Genomic DNA, 22,736 nt, shown 5'->3' on the forward strand with positions numbered 1-22,736 from the left:
TCGCCGCACCCAACACTGCAACTGGGTGGATGGATGGTGGCAGGACGGCAGCGTCTGTGTTGGTGGAGACGCACGATGGATGATGACTGTCGGCGTGGGACGATGATGCCTGCGCCTGCGATGGACGCCGAATAAACTGCAAAGTTTTGCGTAGTTGCAAAACCAACGAAATGGCTACTTAACTGCTAGCTAAGCACCACTTCCACTCAAGCACTATGCTTCAAAACACTTTCGGAAAAAAAAACACTACCTGTACTTCACGAAAAAAACCGAATGAGAAGCAGACCGTACGCGAACTTACAACCGTCTCGCACGGATGCTCGACGTCGAATGGATGCAAAAATGGTAACCTGGCTCAGAAACCTCCCAATTAATAACTGTGGAAGTGCTTAATGAACACTAAGCTGCGAGGCGGCTCTGTCCCAGTGGGGGATGTAATGCCAATGAAGAAGAAGAAGATTTGCTGTGAAGCGTTACGGAGCCAGAATCATGTTTTTGAATACAATTATTTACGTTTCTTATACTCTAATGTTAGTTTTGGGGAACCGAAAGACTCGCGATTTGGTCGAGGTTAGGGAATAATAGGATGCTTAATTAATTACAAAGCTGATGTCCACACAATTGGAATCCTTGGCAATGTTTCACATCTGCAATTGATAATTATTTAAAAATAAATTATTATTGGCGCACGCCCTTCTCAAACTATGACATCCATAGTTAAGCACATCAGATGGGCACGTTTTATCCTGCATACAGAGGTTTTATTAAAATATTTGTTTTTCTATGAAAAATGTAGTAAAGTTAACTTTTTAGTAACTTGGCACAAACTTTACTAATCTGTTTTACCAGATACGTGCAAAGATTATTGAAAAAATGTTTTTATCTAGTGAAAAATCCTTAAGGGAGCGGAAGCTTAGATTTTATCGTAAGGCGTAAAATCGTAAAAATTTTATTATAGATGTCTTGACTATTATTTTTATTTTGTTGATCTAAAAACATGTTTAGGCGTCAGCTGCCATCGGTTTTGTAACTTAATTTAGCCTATTAACCCAGAAAATGCAGTGGCTCGTATTAGCTGACTGGTGCATTTTAAACCTAGTTCCCCTATAAGAAAAACTACTACACGTTTTTTCCACTTGATGTGTAACTTACAGCTAGAGATGTAAGGCGACGCGCACTGCTCCTGCACAGGCTGCTCACTAAAGCGGTCTGAAACAAATTAAATCTAACCCCTTCTAGCAATCATAACGCAATTCGAGTGAACCCGATTGTAACCCAACCCGTAGGTTGGCAGTTCAGAGCTTTTTTACCGGGACTTCCGATAAAATTTTTTGTAGATGTAGATGTCCTTTGCGATTGATTTCATGCTGAATGCAAATAATATCACTGAAATATTCGGATCACCGCAATTTTAAACTAAAAATATGAATTTTAATTTTCCCCTCATCGATTTTTTTCTAACACCTTGTAAACAAGTTCTGTGAACTGTCAAAATAAGTGAGGTTAACTTAGAGTTTGCATGAGTCTATTATTTTTTTACCATCGCTGTCGGTCCCCTAACCCCGCTCACGAATTACCCCTCTTGGGGTGAGTGGAGGTTGATAACCATTTTGAGTGAGTGGTGCTTTGGAATCGTGGAAAGGTACGGGAAATGCGGCAAATAAAACCTGTCCACGTTAAATTTCGGACACCCATCATCCATTGCGATTTAAAAAAAATTACAACCCACTGAGGAGATCAATTTATATGACAGTTGAATCTCTCCGCTTTATGTTATTCTTTCAGCGGGTTTTATTCTTGTCCAAAGAGATAAAATGGCCAAAAATCAATTGGACATTTTCTTAGTGTCCGAAATTTAACGTAGACAGGCTTTACAGGGTGGAAATAAGGATGCGGTCACATACTGTTATACTGTTTGCTTGTGTAAAGTTACAAGCTCATAATGTTGAAATCATTGGACACAGTTTGCAAGGATCATGGCGAACGTGGATGATCCAAAAAGCAGCAGTAGACGTCTTCTGGCAGCAGTATCATCCTCGATACTGAGGTACGAAGTTCCAGCCTAGGGAGCTACCTGACGTACTGCGAACACCTGGTCCGTGGTAGAGCGTTCACCCAATAAATCCCGCCTGGTACTGCCTCACGAGCTCTCTTGCAGTTGGTGTTAGTTGGCGACATAAAATTTGGGAGAGTACATTGTAGGCGGCATTTAGCAATGTGATTGCGCGGTCCAGCTTATCGCCCTTTTTATAGATGGGACACATGACACCTCACTTGTCATTAGACGATTTTGTACCATCCCATTTAATTCCACCACTTGATTGTACCTTGACAGATATGTATTTCGACCTCAACCGTAGAACTTTCGTGCGTTAATAGCGCAGTACAGTTGCTCCGGCTTGTCACGGCCTTGAAGCGCTTTTTCAGAATTGCGAGAATTAAAAAAAAATAGTTTTACAAAATTATAATTGTTTGAATCCCAGTAGGTTTTCTATCTATGAGTAATTCTCTTGATTTTGGAACCCCCAAGGCCAGGCCTGACGGCCTCAGCAATCAACCGTGCCAACACAATACCGCCATGTCTTCGCGATGAGTTCATTGCTCAAACTTGCTAATCTCTGAACGATTCCCATGCACCAACTCAAAAATAAAATCCTATCTTCATATCTAGCAACCAAATCCTTATAATCTCATTTTTGTATCATTCTCTTTGTAGCTGCTTCCATCGCATTATTCAACTGGGCAGTTGATCCTGCGATGTCTCGCCGAAGTGGGTACCGTATACTCTGAAGTATCACAGGCTCCACTGGAAAGCAGTCGGAAAGAACCAATCCCCGAACGAGGTAAGTAACCCATCAACCACAACATCTATTATCATCTAAAACCAATCATGTCTAATCGATGTAAATTCAAACTAAATGAGCATCCATCGCTCTGCCATGAAATTTAATCACCTTCGTGATCGGTGTGTTTCCTGCAACACCTCCCAGCTTCAGTCATTCTCCATTGACATCGGTAGCAAATTTTCTCCGAAACTAGTCTTTTCGGAGAAAACAGAAAGTACATCATTGCATTTCCAATCACCGGTTGAAATGAATACATAGTACATAGCACCGTTTTAGTGTAGTGCACCCGAACCCAAAGTGATGTAATCACCTGTCGAACACAAGTGGGTCCCCGCGGAGGGGGCGACAACAAACTCATACACAACCGTGCGCATCTACACGCAAATGTTGACATGCATGAAATTTGTAATCACGCTTGTTAATTTATGCAAAATACGCATAAATTGAAAATTTAACATGCTGGAAGTGCGCTCCCCTTAGTGCTGTGCTGTTGGCCCGCGCTGCTTCCTGGCATGGATCGAATGAAGCGAAAACAACGATCGATTCGTACGACCTGTGTCTACAGTGCACTACAATGTATGGAAGGGAGGGTGGTTTCAATTGCTCTCAGCTACAATGTCTGTTCGATGATAAGTTGTATCATTTGATTAGGAAAGCACTAAGATTCAACCGAAATACTTTCTTCAAATAACAAGAAACGGGTTTTTCAATAAATATAACAAAAATCTTCATATTATTTCGATATTTTTGAGCGGTGCTTCATTTTGATTTGAATTAGATGGTATAAATTAAATTAGAATAATTGCGTTTTTTCCCGGATCAATATGAATTGCACGGAAATGATGCAAAACACCGATAAAGCTGCTCATTGAACCATCCTCCTCCACCGAGTTAGCCTACCAATCGGTCACCATGTCGGTCGTGCAGAATCATGAGCTTTGGCTTCAGCACGGGATGGTTTAACAGTTGAATGGATTGATGTGTTTTGTCCGGTAGGTAGGTTGGTACGTGGAACCAGGGTTGGGAAAAATCAAATTTTCGAAAAATCGAGAATGATCAAACTCACTCGCGATTTTACTTTTAAATTATCAAGTGAATAAAACTCGCCAGCGATTAAGAATCGTTTGAAAATCGTATCTTGATTTGAAGCATTTACCGTTACCTTTTAAACTATTTTCCCTTACTAGCATGAAACTATAACGCCAAATAGAAGGTATAACGGGACTGTTGACAATTAGCTATTATTAGTGAAGATTAATGATTGAATGAAAATTCTGTGTTTATTATCGTTTGAGTACAAAATTTGAGAAGTTGTCGCCGGCGACAACTCGCCTACTGTTTTCACGTGAAAAGTTTTCACATGAAAATTGCAATCATGATCGTCTGATAATGATTAAGCACAACACTGCGTGGAACACCCACCTGCCACGTCTATTGAAACGTACCAATTGACCAAGTCACCGAGAGGGGCCTTAATGTATGCGTAAACAAACAAACGATCGTATGGAGGTGAATCAACACAAGTCAGATTACGTAACCTGGATGAAACGGTTGCAATGGCTTCCAAGTGATTCAATGATTGGTCTGACAACCATATAAGGAGGAAATTGGTGAGGTCAGTTAGCAATAGCTGAGGTCGAAACATAGCTCAAATTAGTGGAGAAATGAAACTAGAGAGCTCCTTCAGAAACAGTTATGATATAAACACATTTTAGTCAGTGTATTTGATTAGATTGAACTATGCAATATGCCTAAGACGAATTAAGTACTCTCCATTTAATTCCACCAATTAATTTTCGATATCATTGCAGATACGTATTTCGACCACAACTGTGTGGTCGTCTTCAGTGTCTCGTACTTGACTCGACTTGAAGAAAACAATCGCAACTTACACTATTTATACTACGCTAGGTACCTAATCTAGCGTAGTATAAATAGTGTAAGTTGCGATTGTTTTCTTCAAGTCGAGTCAAGTACGAGACACTGAAGACGACCACACAGTTGTGGTCGAAATACGTATCTGCAAAGATATCGAAAATTAATTGGTGGAATTAAATGGAGAGTACTTAATTCGTCTTAAACGGTTGAATACATTCCACTAAAATATATTTTTATGCAATATGGTTGTGGCGCTGAAGATTGTAAATGTTATTTACGTGATTTTGAAAGACATAATCGTTTGCAAATTCCACAAACTTAAAAGATTCATAGCATTTATGTTCTTCTTCTCTGGCATTGGGACATTGCCGCCTTGCATTGCAGCTTAGTGCTAATGAGATGCTTCAATGTTATAAACTGCGAGATTTTCTAAGCATAGCTAAGCATAATCATGAGGGTAACAGAAGAAAACGATTGTATAACATTTCGCCGAAAACTGTTTCGCGGAATTCATTTTCGCGGTTGACGTTTGTCCGTAACGGTTATTATGTCGAAAATGGTTTGGCCGAAAGCAACATACAGCTGAAAAGAACATTCGGCCAAGCAGTTAGTTTGGCTGAAAAGGCCGTTTGGTCGAAATGGTCGTTTGGCCGAATAGATCATTTGGTTGAAAATGCCTTTTGGTAGAAATGGTCTTTTGGCTAAAAGAGAGATTTGGCTCCGAAATGTCCTTCCTGTCTAACATCCATTCGGACAAACGACATTTTCGGCCTATTGCATATACAGTAGCCGTTCGATAACTGCAAAATGTTTACTTTTCAATTAACGAATGACGTTCGATAACTGCAACGCATTCTAGACGTCAAACGATTGTCAATCAACATCAGATAAAAGTGCATCTAAATGTGCAGCGCAATGCATCTGTCATTGAGTCTGACATCAGTTTGAAGTTTAGTGGTCCGATAACTGCAAATCTGTTGCACCTATCGAATTGCAGCTAAATTACTTGCAGTTGCATGCATTTTCGGTCTATATAAATGACCTTATTTTACTTGCTAATTATCTAATACATGCATTCTTTTCTTAGACTAGGTGTTCCGTGTTTTCTTAACACTATCATCCTTTTTTGCTATGTTACATTTTTAGTTATTATTAATACATTTCAATTGCCTCTGGCAGTAAGGATTTTCCTCTGGTTTAATTGAACCATGTAGGAATTACAATGTTTTCAACTTAAACTAAACCTAACCTAATTTATACTAAAGGTACTGCCTAAAATTGGAAATTGGAAATAATTGGAAATTATTTTGTTGGACATTTGTTGCAATGTCTCAATATTAGAAATTTTATGAAGCTCATTGGTACTATACCACGGAGGCAACTTCAGAATCATTTTCAAAATTTTATTTTGAATCCTCTGAAGTGCCTTCTTTTTGGTATTGCAGCAACTAGGCCATATTGGCACAGCATACAACATGGCTGGTCTAAGAATTTGTTTGTAAATCAAAAGTTTGGACAGTACTTAATTCGTCTTAGACGGTTTAAAACATTCCACTAAACGAGCTTAATATATTTTTCTCAAAAGTTTGTTTTTAAGACAAAGTTTTGATTTTCTGTTTAAAAGTGGATATAGACACTTAATATATGTATTTGTTACATTTGACTTGAAGGCCTTCAATGTGATTTTTAAAAGTTAGTTTTTGGTCCAGCAGAAGTCCTAAATATTTAGCTTCGCTAGACCAATTAATTGGAACCCCATTCATAGTGACAATATGTCTGCTAGAAGGTTTCAAATGAGAAGCTCTCGGCTTATGTGAGAAAATTATAAGCTGAGTTTTGGAAGGATTCGGGGAAATTTTCCATTTTTGCAAGTAAGTGGAGAAAATATCCAAACTGTTTTGCAATCTACTATAAATGACACGAAGGGCCCTTTGGCTGAAAGGCCCGTGTCATCTGCAAACAAAGATTTTTGACACCCTGGTGGTAAATCAGGTAAGTCAGAAGTAAAAATGTTATACAATATGGGCCCCAGTATGCTGCCTTGGGGGACACCAGCCCTTACAGGTAATCTATCAGATTTAGAATTCTGATAGTTTATCTGCAGCGAGCGATCTGATAAATAATTTTGGATCTGTTTAATGATGTACAGAGGAAAATTAAAATTCATCAATTTTACAATCAAACCTTCATGCCAAACACTGTCAAATGCTTTCTCAATATCAAGAAGCAACTCCAGTTGAATATCCTTTAGATTTGTTGAGCCGAATTAAATTCGTTACTCTTAATAACTGGTTGAATGCCCATGGCGAAAACCAAATTGCTCATCATCAAAAATAGAATTGTCATTAATATGAAACATCATTCTTTTTAAAATATTTTTTTCAAGCAGAAAGCTTCTCTCTCGAAATAGAAAATAACTGAGCGTCAGGGCAGTCAGTGTTCTTTAACGATGACTTATGACTTATGAGATTCTGCCTTTAATCCTTTTGGGATTCTTACGGGAGCCCTTATGGGATCCCGACGGGAATACTTTTGGGATTCCGACCGAAATGCTTCTGGGACTCCGACGGAAATACTTCCGGGACTTCGTTTTTTGAAGAAGAATCGGAATCCCAAAATGTTTCCCATTAGAATCCGAAAAGTATCCTTTAGGGATAAAAGGGAGTCCTTTTGAAATTCAAACACTAATTTATAGGGAATCTTGGAATTTCGTTGGGTTATTTTTCTGCGATTGCAGGAGAAGAGCTCTCTTCAAAGTAACGGAAGAGAAGAATTTTTATTAACATAACGGAATCCCAGAAGAATTTCGTCTTGATATCCCACGGGGAATACTTTTTGGGTTCCAGAGGAAAGCTTTTTTTGATTTCGAAAAGAATTCTCTTGGAATTTTGATGAGTACCCATTAGAGACTCCGACGGGAATAATTTTCCGAATTCTTCAAACGATTTTCTACGGAATCTCAAATGGATATTCTTCGGAAATTCATAGGAATGCCCCTCGCTATCGTAAAAATATTTCCTTTGAGATTCCGTAAAAAAATCTTCCTGAGTTTTCGAATAAAATCCTTTTGGAAATTTCAACGGAAATCGTTTTAGAATCTCGACGGGAAATCTTTAAGGATCATGACGGGAAGCCTTTTGGAATCTTAACAAAAATCCTTCTCGAATCTCGACGGGAATTCTTTTTGGGATACCAACGGGAATGCATTTTCGATCCTAACGGGATTTTTTATAGTGATTTCGGTAATATATTTGGGATTATGACGAGAATGCTTTTGAAATTCCGACGGAAATCCTTTTGGGATTCCAACGGGAATCCATTCGAAATTCGGACAGAAATTCTTTTGGGATTCAGACGAGAATTCATTTGCGATTCTGATGAGAATTCTTTTGGGATTTCGACGGAAATTCTTTTGGGGGTTCGAACTGGAATTCTTTTGATATTTCAACAGGAATACTTTTCGGAGTCCGATGGGAATCCATTTGCGATGCCAACGGAAATACTTGTGGGATCCTGACCGGAATTCTTTTAGGATCCCGACGGGAAAGCTTTTGGAATCCTAACGGGAATTCTTTTGGGATTCCGACAGGAATATGTTTGGAATTCTGATGGGAATCGTTTAGCGACTCCAATGGAAATCTTTTTGTCATTTCTAGGAATCATATTCCGACGGTTATCCGTTTGGCATTACGAAAGGTATTCTTTTAGCGGGAATCCTATTGACATTTCGAAACGAATTTTTTAGGGGTTCCGATAGAAATCATTTTAAAATTCCTTTTGAAGTTCCTACGGAAGGAAGAATTCCCTTCGGAATCCCGGAAGGATTCCCTTCGGAATCCCGGAAGGATTCCCTTCGGAATCCCGGAAGGATTCCCTTCGGAATCCCGGAAGGATTCCCTTCGGAATCCCGGAAGGATTCCCTTCGGAATCCCGGAAGGATTCCCTTCGGAATCCCGGAAGGATTCCTTTCGGAATCCCGGAAGGATTCCATTAGGAATCCCGGAAGGATTCCTTCGGAATCCCGGAAGGATTCCTTCGAATCCGGAAGGATTCCTTCGGAATCCCGGAAGGATTCCTTCGGAATCCCAGAAGGATTCCCTTCGGAATCCCGGAAGGATTCCTTCGAATCCCGGAAGGATTCCTTCGAATCCCGGAAGGATTCCTTCGGAAGGATTCCTTCGAATCCCGGAAGGATTCCTTCGAATCCCGGAAGGATTCCCTTCGGAATCCCGGAAGGATTCCTTCGAATCCCGGAAGGATTCCTTCGAATCCCGGAAGGATTCCTTCGAATCCCGGAAGGATTCCTTCGGAATCCCGGAAGGATTCCCTTCGGAATCCCGGAAGGATTCCCTTCGGAATCCCGGAAGGATTCCTTCGGAATCGGAAGGATTCCTTCGGAATCGGAAGGATTCCCTTCGGAATCGGAAGGATTCCCTTCGGAATCCCGGAAGGATTCCCTTCGGAATCCCGGAAGGATTCCCTTCGGAATCCCGGAAGGATTCCCTTCGGAATCCCGGAAGGATTCCTTCGGAATCCCGGAAGGATTCCTTCGGAATCCCGGAAGGATTCCTTCGGAATCGGAAGGATTCCTTCGGAATCGGAAGGATTCCTTCGGAATCCCGGAAGGATTCCTTCGGAATCCCGGAAGGATTCCCTTCGGAATCGGAAGGATTCCCTTCGAATCGGAAGGATTCCCTTCGGAATCCCGGAAGGATTCCTTCGGAATCGGAAGGATTCCTTCGGAATCGGAAGGATTCCCTTCGGAATCGGAAGGATTCCCTTCGGAATCCCGGAAGGATTCCTTCGGAATCCCGGAAGGATTCCTTCGGAATCGGAAGGATTCCTTCGGAATCCCGGAAGGATTCCCTTCGAATCCCGGAAGGATTCCTTCGAATCCCGGAAGGATTCCTTCGAATCCCGGAAGGATTCCTTCGGAATCCCGGAAGGATTCCCTTCGGAATCGGAAGGATTCCTTCGGAATCGGAAGGATTCCCTTCGGAATCCCGGAAGGATTCCTTCGGAATCCCGGAAGGATTCCTTCGGAATCGGAAGGATTCCCTTCGGAATCCCGGAAGGATTCCTTCGGAATCGGAAGGATTCCTTCGAATCGGAAGGATTCCCTTCGGAATCGGAAGGATTCCCTTCGGAATCCCGGAAGGATTCCTTCGGAATCCGGAAGGATTCCTTCGGAATCCCGGAAGGATTCCTTCGGAATCCCGGAAGGATTCCTTCGAATCCCGGAAGGATTCCCTTCGGAATCCCGGAAGGATTCCTTCGAATCCCGGAAGGATTCCTTCGGAATCGGAAGGATTCCCTTCGGAATCCCGGAAGGATTCCTTCGGAATCCCGGAAGGATTCCCTTCGGAATCGGAAGGATTCCTTCGGAATCCCGGAAGGATTCCCTTCGCAATCGCGGAAGGATTCCGCGAGAATCCCGGAAGGATTCCCTTCGGAATCCCGGAAGGATTCCTTCGGAATCGGAAGGATTCCTTCGGAATCCCGGAAGGATTCCTTCGGAATCCCGGAAGGATTCCCTTCGAATCCGGAAGGATTCCTTCGAATCCCGGAAGGATTCCCTTCGGAATCGGAAGGATTCCTTCGGAATCGGAAGGATTCCTTCGGAATCCCGGAAGGATTCCTTCGGAATCGGAAGGATTCCCTTCGGAATCGGAAGGATTCCTTCGGAATCCGGAAGGATTCCCTTCGGAATCCCGGAAGGATTCCCTTCGGAATCGGAAGGATTCCTTCGGAATCGGAAGGATTCCTTCGGAATCCCGGAAGGATTCCTTCGAATCCGGAAGGATTCCTTCGAATCGGAAGGATTCCCTTCGAATCCCGGAAGGATTCCCTTCGAATCCCGGAAGGATTCCTTCGGAATCCCGGAAGGATTCCTTCGGAATCGGAAGGATTCCCTTCGGAATCCCGGAAGGATTCCTTCGGAATCGGAAGGATTCCTTCGGAATCCCGGAAGGATTCCTTCGGAATCCCGGAAGGATTCCTTCGGAATCCCGGAAGGATTCCCTTCGGAATCCCGGAAGGATTCCTTCGGAATCGGAAGGATTCCTTCGGAATCCCGGAAGGATTCCCTTCGGAATCGGAAGGATTCCTTCGGAATCGGAAGGATTCCCTTCGGAATCTGGAAGGATTCCTTCGGAATCCCGGAAGGATTCCTTCGGAATCCCGGAAGGATTCCTTCGGAATCGGAAGGATTCCTTCGGAATCGGAAGGATTCCTTCGAATCCCGGAAGGATTCCTTCGAATCGGAAGGATTCCCTTCGGAATCGGAAGGATTCCCTTCGGAATCCCGGAAGGATTCCTTCGGAATCCAGGAAGGATTCCTTCGGAATCCCGGAAGGATTCCTTCGGAATCCCGGAAGGATTCCCTTCGAATCGGAAGGATTCCCTTCGGAATCCCGGAAGGATTCCCTTCGGAATCGGAAGGATTCCTTCGGAATCCCGGAAGGATTCCTTCGAATCGGAAGGATTCCCTTCGGAATCCGGAAGGATTCCTTCGGAATCGGAAGGATTCCTTCGGAATCCCGGAAGGATTCCTTCGAATCCCGGAAGGATTCCCTTCGGAATCGGAAGGATTCCTTCGGAATCCCGGAAGGATTCCTTCGGAATCCGGAAGGATTCCCTTCGGAATCCCGGAAGGATTCCCTTCGAATCCCGGAAGGATTCCTTCGGAATCGGAAGGATTCCTTCGAATCGGAAGGATTCCTTCGGAATCGGAAGGATTCCTTCGGAATCCCGGAAGGATTCCTTCGGAATCCCGGAAGGATTCCCTTCGAATCCCGGAAGGATTCCTTCGGAATCCCGGAAGGATTCCTTCGAATCCCGGAAGGATTCCCTTCGAATCCCGGAAGGATTCCCTTCGAATCCCGGAAGGATTCCTTCGGAATCCCGGAAGGATTCCTTCGGAATCCCGGAAGGATTCCCTTCGGAATCCCGGAAGGATTCCTTCGGAATCCGGAAGGATTCCTTCGGAATCGGAAGGATTCCCTTCGGAATCCCGGAAGGATTCCCTTCGGAATCGGAAGGATTCCTTCGGAATCCCGGAAGGATTCCCTTCGAATCCCGGAAGGATTCCTTCGAATCCCGGAAGGATTCCTTCGGAATCCCGGAAGGATTCCTTCGAATCCCGGAAGGATTCCCTTCGAATCCGGAAGGATTCCCTTCGGAATCCCGGAAGGATTCCCTTCGAATCCGGAAGGATTCCTTCGAATCCCGGAAGGATTCCCTTCGGAATCCCGGAAGGATTCCTTCGGAATCGGAAGGATTCCTTCGGAATCGGAAGGATTCCTTCGGAATCCCGGAAGGATTCCTTCGAATCCCGGAAGGATTCCTTCGGAATCCCGGAAGGATTCCCTTCGGAATCCCGGAAGGATTCCCTTCGGAATCGGAAGGATTCCTTCGGAATCCCGGAAGGATTCCTTCGGAATCCCGGAAGGATTCCCTTCGAATCGGAAGGATTCCTTCGAATCCCGGAAGGATTCCTTCGGAATCGGAAGGATTCCTTCGAATCCCGGAAGGATTCCCTTCGGAATCCCGGAAGGATTCCTTCGGAATCCCGGAAGGATTCCTTCGGAATCCGGAAGGATTCCTTCGGAATCCCGGAAGGATTCCTTCGGAATCGGAAGGATTCCCTTCGAATCCCGGAAGGATTCCCTTCGGAATCGGAAGGATTCCCTTCGGAATCGGAAGGATTCCCTTCGGAATCGGAAGGATTCCTTCGAATCCGGAAGGATTCCTTCGGAATCCCGGAAGGATTCCCTTCGAATCCCGGAAGGATTCCTTCGAATCCCGGAAGGATTCCTTCGGAATCGGAAGGATTCCTTCGGAATCCGGAAGGATTCCCTTCGGAATCCCGGAAGGATTCCTTCGAATCGGAAGGATTCCTTCGGAATCCCGGAAGGATTCCCTTCGAATCCCGGAAGGATTCCCTTCGGAATCCCGGAAGGATTCCTTCGGAATCTGGAAGGATTCCTTCGGAATCCGGAAGGATTCCTTCGAATCCCGGAAGGATTCCTTCGAATCCCAGAAGGATTCCTTCGAATCCCAGAAGGATTCCCTTCGAATCCCAGAAGGATTCCTTCGGAATCCCAGAAGGATTCCTTCGAATCCCAGAAGGATTCCTTCGAATCCCAGAAGGATTCCCTTCGAATCCCAGAAGGATTCCCTTCGAATCCCAGAAGGATTCCCTTCGGAATCCCAGAAGGATTCCTTCGGAATCCCAGAAGGATTCCCTCCGGAATCCCAGAAGGATTCCCTCCGGAATCCCAGAAGGATTCCCTCCGGAATCCCAGAAGGATTCCCTTCGGAATCCCAGAAGGATTCCCTTCGGAATCCCAGATGGATTCCCTTCGGAATCCCAGATGGATTCCCTTCGGAATCCCAGATGGATTCCCTTCGGAATCCCAGAAGAATTCCCTCTGGAATCCCAGAAGGATTCCCTTCGGAATCCCAGAAGGATTCCCTTCGGAATCCCAGAAGGATTCCCTTCGGAATCCCAGAAGGATTCCCTTCGGAATCCCAGAAGGATTCCCTTCGGAATCCCAGAAGGATTCCCTTCGGAATCCCAGAAGGATTCCCTTCGGAATCCCAGAAGGATTCCCTTCGGAATCCCAGAAGGATTCCCTTCGGAATCCCAGAAGGATTCCCTTCGGAATCCCAGAAGGATTCCCTACGGAATCCCAGAAGGATTCCCTACGGAATCCCAGAAGGATTCCCTTTCGGAATCCCAGAAGGATTCCCTTTCGGAATCCCAGAAGGATTCCCTTTCGGAATCCCAGAAGGATTCCCTTCGGAATCCCAGAAGGATTCCCTACGGAATCCCAGAACGATTCCCTACGGAATCCCAGAACGATTTCCTACGGAATCCCAGAAGGATTCCCTTCGGAATCCCGGAAGGATTCCCTTCGGAATCCCGGAAGGATTCCCTTCGGAATCCCGGAAGGATTCCCTTCGGAATCCCGGAAGGATTCCCTTCGGAATCCCGGAAGGATTCCCTTCGGAATCTGAAAAGAATTCTCTTTGAAAACCCAAAAGGATTCCATTCAGAATCGCAGAAGGATTCTCTTCGAAATCTCAGAAGACATGCCCATTTACGTCTGCCAAATGGTCCTCACGTGGTTTCCAGAATCATCAGTAGGTTGCCATACTCAACAGTTGTGCTCACCAATGGTAGACAATCGGAAGACAAAGTTTAAACATCGGTTGAACAATTTGCGAGTTTTTCGTCGAATTATTCTTCGATTTGATCGTGATAAAAATGATAAACGATTATCAGTTAAACCTACCTTACTTAATCCCTGCTGCACTAGTTCAAGAACTTTCATCTAAAGTTCACTGTACTGCAGCATTTTCCGCATTTTCATATAATTTTATTTATTTTTTCATAATCATATAATCGTTTGTTCTTTCGACAAGCCCTACTGACCACAACCAGCAACCTCGATGAGGTGGGGTCCGTTGGTTCCTAAATGTTGTCTTTCGTATAATTTATCATCGTGAAATGGAAAGCGTTTCATCAAATGCAGAAATGTTGAAGTTATCATCCAGAAGCATATCGGTTTCGTCAAAAATCGACCCGACAAGAAGAACATAACATAAACTGAACACAATTTTAACACATTGTAAAACATATTTCTATAACTTATTTTGATAAAACTATGTTCTTAATATCAATTATCTTTCGAATTTTGTAACATGATTTTATCGTAATAAGTATGATTTGAAAAACTTCTCACACCCAATTATGTTCTCGAAAAATAATCTTGTACAGACAAAAATTCTGATTGTTGGTCACAATTTGGAGATCTATAAAGACCTGTTAAAAGTTTGTCAAGAATTCAAACTGCATAGTAAACAATATAATTTGTATCTAATGTTGTTATAAATTATTTTTATTTTTATTTTTATTCTGAAATTTAAAACTCAATATTTATGAATTCAATAGCTTTCTGTTTCAAATTGTGTTATTCTTTATTTAACTTAGATAATTCTTTTTATTAGCAAATGTTGTTATGGAAACTTAGTATAACATAATAAGGCCGATACAAATATTCAAGAACTATTTTGTCTCCTCCCTCCCTCGTTTTTTTTTTTGCCAAAAAATAGTATTTTGAGGGGGCAACAAAATAAAATTCGGATAATTTTGAGGATTTTCAAAACATTCTTTAAGAAATCCGAGAAGTTTTTTTTATTTTTTATTTTTTTGTTTCATTTTAATATTTATTTTTTATTATCCCCCTCCTTGACCCTTCGGAGACCAGTAGGACAAAAAGTTAATTAAATATTGTTAACGGCCTAAAATCTGTTGATAAAATCTTGATTTAATCTTCTACCCGGGTGAAGATCTGTTCAAAGCAAGTTTCTGACCCCCGAAGGTTGCTCCGATGTGAAAAAGAGCAGGTCAACATAGGCCGGAAGAGGCTCGTTTCTCCTATTGTTAGCAGTACTCAGGAGGAGAATACGCTGACCAAGAGTTGGTTTATGCAGCGGGAACTGCTTTGGTCTGGATGGTAAGCGAGCCACGGGAGTACCGGGATTGGTCACTAAGGTTGTAGTAGAACTAGAAAATCTTGTTCGATAAGGGAAGGAGAGCCACACGATCTTTTCTTCAACACGAACTAAACGGACAATCCTCCTATGCAAATAGGACAAATATAGAAGCATTCTGTGATTTATACCCTTTATAGCACAAATTAGTATAAATAAATATGGCAATGGGTATTCGGGCCTCCTATCAGAAGGACGTTCTTAGAGTACATTTTGTATACGACAAAGGTAAAAGCAATTTTTATCTGACAAATGCAGGGGTCCTCCGTCCGTGTCCTTTCCATCTCCATCGACGACCACCGGGTAACACGCGGAAAAGTTCCGGAAATTAATTTAAAGTTCAAATAGCTCACGTGCTGTGGCAGCCAGAGCGAAATAAATTAGATTATAATTCACCATGGTTCCTTGTTCTGCCGTATTTTACCTTTGTCTACTCATTCTTACGAGCCGCGCGCCGGAGGTATCACATGCGGAGCCAGGAAAAAAAAAGCGAAAGTTTTCCTATCCATCCGTGCGTGCGTCCGTTGACAATCGCTTTTAGAGGGTGACATTTACCGTTCCGCAAATACAGAAGGAACGAGTCCGGAAACATTATGACGAGGAAAACTTTATCGATCAAAATTGGCGCTCTATAGTTGCTGCCCTAAGGGACCATGCTGGCTGCTGTTGCTCACTCATCGTTGTCGTCATTGTTGCCGGTAGGTAACTCTGGTTGTGTTTTCGATAATAAATTTCAAATTTTAGAGGAACCGGCAACGGGAAACTTTTCCTGTCATGCTTCGTTATCCCACTAGTTAGAAATGAGGTAAATAAATGGCTTCGGGCCAGTAATTATAGTGCAATAATTAATTGAATATGGTGGCAATTATTGAATGAACACATGGGGATCGAAATATTGATTGAGTTTCGTTTCTTGTAACTTGAGGCTTCACAATGATCAGATGCCTTTCAGGACTACTTATGCAGAATATTTCGCCAGAAATCTAGTTGATCTCTAAATTGCTGAAAATCCAAAAAAAATATTGGAAGATTTTAATTTCTATTTTATTTACATTGGCAAATGCGTGGAGGCATGTGGAGGCGCATGGTACTTCGTGTGTTAGTTGGCGAATATATTGGGACTGGCAGCAGTGGTGGAAATACTCGCTTCACGAGTAAGAAAAGAGTGTAATTGGGCCTACAAAAAATGTCACACTCGCGCGAACCTTCTGCCTGCATTTTTCTAGTGCTTGCTTTGTTCGCGAGTACGGGCAGAGCAAAGTAAAAAAGCAGGGCAGTATTTTTTTCGGGAGTAAAAATCACGGTCGCGAGAATTTGTGGTTATTTCGAATATAATGGATAAATTTCACTTGTGACAAACACAATAACTATAAACAAAGGTGTTCTTGCTCGAACACCTCGAACATCCGTGATAAACATGTTCCGAAGTTGTTTTATGACATTTTGCAAATTAACCCGAATGACTCGCGAAGCTTCACGAACATTTTTCGGGGTTCGTTTTTTTGTTTTCTCTGCGAGTAGTAGGTAGGCAAGAAAAAGGCAAAACAAGTGATCGCGAGTATTTTGCATTGCCTACTTCTCGTTTTGTGAGCAAGGTTCACAGATTTCCACCACTGACTGGCAGTCATGGTTTTTTTGGCATTTTTGTGAACGATCTAATTTCCGTTCATTACTGTTGAACCTTTTTTTCATTATTTACTTTCTTTTTTACTTTTACTTTCCTGTGCAATGCTCATTCAGCTAACGTTTACGATTGTTGAACCCATTACTTGCCTTTTGATTTAGATTTACTTAAATGTATATTCTCTGCGCTCTTGGCTAATATTGTATTTATTTGTTGATAATCAAGACCACTTTGTTTGCAAATTTGTCGCTTTCACGTAAATGAAACGAAAATATATTCGAACACGAAGCGTGCGTTTTTTCAACTGTCTATGGCATTATCCCTCGAGTTTATGACTAGAGCATGTACAATACAGACAGTGAAATGCCGGGAAATATCGATTTGCTATAAAGCTAAAGAAGCAGTTTATGTTGTTGTCGTCGACTGCGATGAAGTGGGTTCAAGTGGCTTCTGATTTCTATTTTCTTTTTCTGATTGAACGTGTCACTTTCGTAAAAAAGTAGCTGACATAAAAGTGGCGCTTTGTGGCATGCTCACCTTGGCATTCGATGGCTATAAATTTATGATATCACAAATAGCTTATGGAGAAATTTACTCGATTTCTCTAGCAATGGGGTATTATTGTGCGGTCACAGTCGGTATCACTAATATACGCAGACAACCATGTTGAAAGAACTAAACACCTTATGGTCAACTGGAGTGTTTCAGTCAATAAGCTATGAAATAGCAACACATATGTTGTAGCTGGCCTGACTGTAAGTAGCCTATAAGAACAAATTCTGGAGACCAAATGAAACAAAACGTAAAAACGTAAAATACTTCATAAAAAGAATTGAAGAACATCGTTTTACACTTGTGAGTGATTTCCAGTTTCTAATACATATCTTGATCTACCCTACAAACTTCTCATTCGAAAAAGGAGAAAAAATCGAAAGTAATTCTATACATGTATTATCGTGAGGATAAAACTCGCTGCTTCTTCAAACAGGAAGCAGATAATCCTTAACTCTGCAGAGTGCAGTGTACACATATACCTAACTCGGGTGTATCGCTCTCAATTGCCGTATTCGTGATCTGACTTGAACATGTTCTCGTCGGTAGGAAGTCCGGAATGCACACACAGCCAGTGGTACTAGTTCTGAGATCGACAGGACAACGGTAAAGAGTGCGATACAACCACAACATATTGTTGGTTTTGTACACATTGGAAATGCTTACAAAATGTAATAATGTTGTAACATTTTTTTTATATTAAAAAAAAAATAGTGTTGCCATAACTTATGATATTTTCGATTATAACAGGAATAAATATTTGCACAAATCAGACTGACGATAGAAGGCAAATCGACAGTTTCAACCCGATTATGAAAATCTAATACAGAAAGGGGATGGATTTCAGAAACAACTTTTGGAAATACTGAAAATGAAGCATTGAAGCATTCACATAAAAAACACATATCCTAAAATCTCTCAATCTGCCTGCCAGTCGAATGAACGAAAAATAATTCATTATTCGCTCAGTTAACTTTGTTTTTGCAATAAAGTTGTTTTGTTTGGTAATGTGCGGAACGTTCTTCGTCCAATCGTCAAAAATATCGTTTTTTCGTCACTTTTCACCACCGTGCGCGGCATTGACATCACGAAAGAGCCATGGAAGCGAGTTCATGTGTGCACAGCAAATTACACACTCGGTATAAGTCTTCAGTGCCTTCAGCCCCCTTGCTGAGGTTGTGCCGTCTACTGGAATGCTGTAGATGTACGTTGTTGGGCCGCAGTTCGTTGCTGTTCCATGCACGAACGATACTTATATGGTGGGTTCGGATTTCAGCGCGCGCGTTCCGTGATTTCCAGCCGTTCGAGTTCTGGTGTATTATTCGAAAAGTTTTCGCTGCACTGCATTTTTGTAAGCATCGTCTTCGGTTTTATTTGGTTTTCTATTCAAACAATCGTTGCTTGGCTGCCGCGCATGGTAAGGGTGGCGGGTGACGATGGCTACCGCTGAAGAAGGTGAATGTGAGCGGAAGCCTAATGAGGATGTAACTAGTTCGGGAAGTACCTTTGTCGTTGTTTACAAGCAGGATTAAGGAGCGGAAGGTCGTGTTTGAATCTCGAGTGGAACACGCCCAGGAGCAGTTTCGTAACGCTGTCGGATGTTTTGCAAATTTGCGTTAAATGTGCAAAGTACTCAGCCTCATTGAAGTTGTCACTCTACATAGTTGTTTGCTTATGCACCGACTTTTTGACAATTGCCAGTTAAATTTTCCGGTTAATATAAAAATATCAAAAAATGATACTTTTATATTTACAGAACTATTGTTTGGTGAGATGATTATGATGCCACCTAGTTAATATTCATCATTTTGATTTCAATTAATTTATTAGGATTAGTGAATTCTGAATTCCTCAAAGCAGTCTCGTTTATACAGCTAGAAGTTGAAAAAGATGTATTTTGTAATCGTTTAGATATTTATTCAAACTGTTTAATAACTCGCAAAAAATTTGCTTCATTCATCCAACGAATTATTTTCTTTTTCTTAATTTTTGTGAATTTTAAAATGATTTCAGTTCTTTACTTGTCATATATTTAGCCAGGGAGTACTTGAAATCAACGTCCATATGGTCCAATGTAGGAACCTTCCGTAAGCAAAATTGAAAAAAAAATCAGAATAAGCCAATAAGCGATAATCAGGGGTTACCACTTTAAACATAACAAGTTAGTTTAATGATGAAAAACTGGACGAGTACACAGGGCGGAGGTCATCAATAACTTTTACTTCTTAGTCCCCTTCTTCTTCATATTCTTCTTATTCGTTTTCTATTTCTTCTTCCCCTCCCCCTTCTCTTCTCCATTATTTTCTTATTATTCTTCTTCAATGGCTGTACGGCTGGTTATATAGAAGGAGTCCCGCAAGGATTCCCTGCGGAATCCCGCAAGGATTCCCTCCGGAATCCCGCAAGGACTCCCTCCGGAAACCCGCAAGGATTCCCGCCGGAATCCCGCAAGAATTCTCGCAAGGATTCCCGCCGGAATCCAGCAAGGATTCCCGCCGGAATCCAGCAAGGATTCCCGCCGGAATCCAGCAAGGATTCGCGCCGGAATCCAGCAAGGATTCCCTCCGGAATCCCGCAAGGATTCCCGCCGGAATCCCGCAAGGATTCCCGCCGGAATCACACAAGGATTCCCGTCGGAATCCCGCAAGGATTCTCGCCGGAAGGATTCCCGCAAGGATTCCCTCCGGAATCCCGCAAGGTTTCCCTCCGGAATCCCGCAAGGATTCCTTCCGGAATCCCGCAAGGATTCCCTCCGGAATCCCGCAAGGATTCCCTCCGGAATCCCGCAAGGATTCCCTCCGGAATCCCGCAAGGATTCCCTCAGGAACCCCGCAAGGATTCCCTCCGGAATCCCGCAAGGATTCCCTCCGGAATCCCGCAAGGATTCCATCCGGAATCCCGCAAGGATTCCATCCGGAATCCCGCAAGGATTCCCTCCGGAATCCCGCAAGGATTCCCTCCGGAATCAAGCAAGGATTCCCTCCGGAATCAAGCAAGGATTCCCTCCGGAATCCCGCAAGGATTCCCTCCGGAATCAAGCAAGGATTCCCTCCGGAATCCCGCAAGGATTCCCTCCGGAATCCCGCAAGGATTCCCTCCGGAATCCCGCAAGGATTCCCTCCGGAATCCCGCAAGGATTCCCTCCGGAATCCCGCAAGGATTCCCTCCGGAATACCGCAAAGATTCCATCCCGACTCCCGCATGGATACCCTCCGGAATCCCGCAAGGATTCCCTCCGGAATCCCGCAAGGATTCCCTCCGGAATCCCGCAAGGATTCCCTCCGGAATCCCGCAAGGATTCCCTCCGGAATCCCGCAAGGATTCCCTCCGGAATCCCGCAAGGATTCCCTCCGGAATCCCGCAAGGATTCCCGCCGGAATCCCGCAAGGATTCCCTTTGGAATCCCGCAAGGATTCCCTCCGGAATCCCGCAAGGATTCCCTCCGGAATCCCGCAAGGATTCCCTCCGGAATCCCGCAAGGATTCCCTCCGGAATCCCGCAAGGATTCCCTCCGGAATCCCGCAAGGATTCCCTCCGGAATCCCGCAAGGATTCCCTCCGGAATCCCGCAAGGATTCCCTCCGGAATCCCGCAAGGATTCCCTCCGGAATCCCGCAAGGATTCCCTCCGGAATCCCGCAAGGATTCCCTCCGGAATCCCGTAAGGATTCCCTCCGGAATCCCGTAAGGATTCCCTCCGGAATCCTGCAAGGATTCCTCCGGAATCCCGCAAGGATTCCTCCGGAATCCCGCAAGGATTCCTCCGGAATCCCGCAAGGATTCCTCCGGAATCCGCAAGGATTCCTCCGAATCCCGCAAGGATTCCTCCGGAATCCCGCAAGGATTCCTCCGGAATCCCGCAAGGAATCCTTTCGGAATCCTGCAAGGATTCCCTTCGGAATCCTGCAAGGATTCCTCCGGAATCCCGCAAGGATTCCTCCGGAATCCCGCAAGGATTCCTCCGGAATCCCGCAAGGATTCCTCCGGAATCCTGCAAGGATTCCTCCGGAATCCCGTCAGGATTCCCTCCGGAATCCCGTAAGGAAGCCCTCCGGAATCCTGCAAGGATTCCTCCGAATCCTGCAAGGATTCCTCCGGAATCCTGCAAGGATTCCCTCCGAATCCCGTAAGGATTCCTCCGGAATCCTGCAAGGATTCCCTCCGGAATCCTGCAAGGATTCCTCCGGAATCCCGTAAGGATTCCCTCCGGAATCCCTCAAGGATTCCCTCCAGAATCTCGCAAGAATTCCCTCCAGAATCCCGCAAGGATTCTCTCCGGAATCCTGCAAGGATTCCTCCGGAATCCTGCAAGGATTCCTCCGGAATCCGTAAGGATTCCCTCCGGAATCCTGCAAGGATTCCTCCGGAATCCTGTAAGGATTCCTCCGGAATCCTGCAAGGATTCCTCCGGAATCCCGTAAGGATTCCTCCGGAATCCTGCAAGGATTCCTCCGGAATCCTGCAAGGATTCCTCCGGAATCCTGTAAGGATTCCTCCGGAATCCTGCAAGGATTCCTCCGGAATCCCGTAAGGATTCCTCCGGAATCCTGCAAGGATTCCTCCGGAATCCTGCAAGGATTCCTCCGGAATCCTGTAAGGATTCCTCCGGAATCCTGTAAGGATTCCTCCGGAATCCCGTAAGGATTCCTCCGGAATCCGCAAGGATTCCTCCGGAATCCCGTAAGGATTCCCTCCGGAATCCCGTAAGGATTCCCTCCGGAATCCCGTAAGGATTCCCTCCGGAATCCCGTAAGGATTCCCTCCGGAATCCCGTAAGGATTCCCTCCGGAATCCCGTAAGGATTCCCTCCGGAATCCCGTAAGGATTCCCTCCGGAATCCCGTAAGGATTCCCTCCGGAATCCCGTAAGGATTCCCTCCGGAATCCCGTAACCCGAGCAGCACAAGTAAGGCAAATATGGTTGCAGCAACTTGATTGTGACTAAATCCGGTCGCATAAAAGTTGCAGTAACCTATATGGAATATGTGTGCTGCTAGGGAAGGATTCCCTCCGGAATCCCGTAAGGATTCCCTCCGGAATCCCGTAAGGATTCCCTCCGGAATCCCGTAAGGATTCCCTCCGGAATCCCGTAAGGATTCCCTCCGGAATCCCGTAAGGATTCCCTCCGGAATCCCGTAAGGATTCCTCCGAATCCTGCAAGGATTCCTCCGGAATCCTGTAAGGATTCCTCCGGAATCCTGTAAGGATTCCTCCGGAATCCTGCAAGGATTCCTCCGGAATCCGTAAGGATTCCTCCGGAATCCTGCAAGGATTCCTCC

The 22,736-nt window shown here is 44.0% G+C and overlaps 1 protein-coding gene across 1 annotated transcript in view; it reads left to right on the top strand.

Moving 5' to 3' along the window:
• The window catches only part of LOC134226509 (uncharacterized), a 952,521-nt gene that overhangs the window by 856,737 nt on the left and 73,048 nt on the right, over positions 1-22,736 (top strand). Inside the window, exon 7 of the mRNA XM_062707335.1 lies at positions 2,717-2,843. Coding sequence (XP_062563319.1) covers positions 2,717-2,843 — 127 coding nt within the window. The remainder of the gene's footprint in view (positions 1-2,716; positions 2,844-22,736) is intronic.

Source organism: Armigeres subalbatus, chromosome 1 (assembly GCF_024139115.2).
Source record: "Armigeres subalbatus isolate Guangzhou_Male chromosome 1, GZ_Asu_2, whole genome shotgun sequence".
Taxonomy (NCBI): Eukaryota; Metazoa; Arthropoda; class Insecta; order Diptera; family Culicidae; genus Armigeres; species Armigeres subalbatus.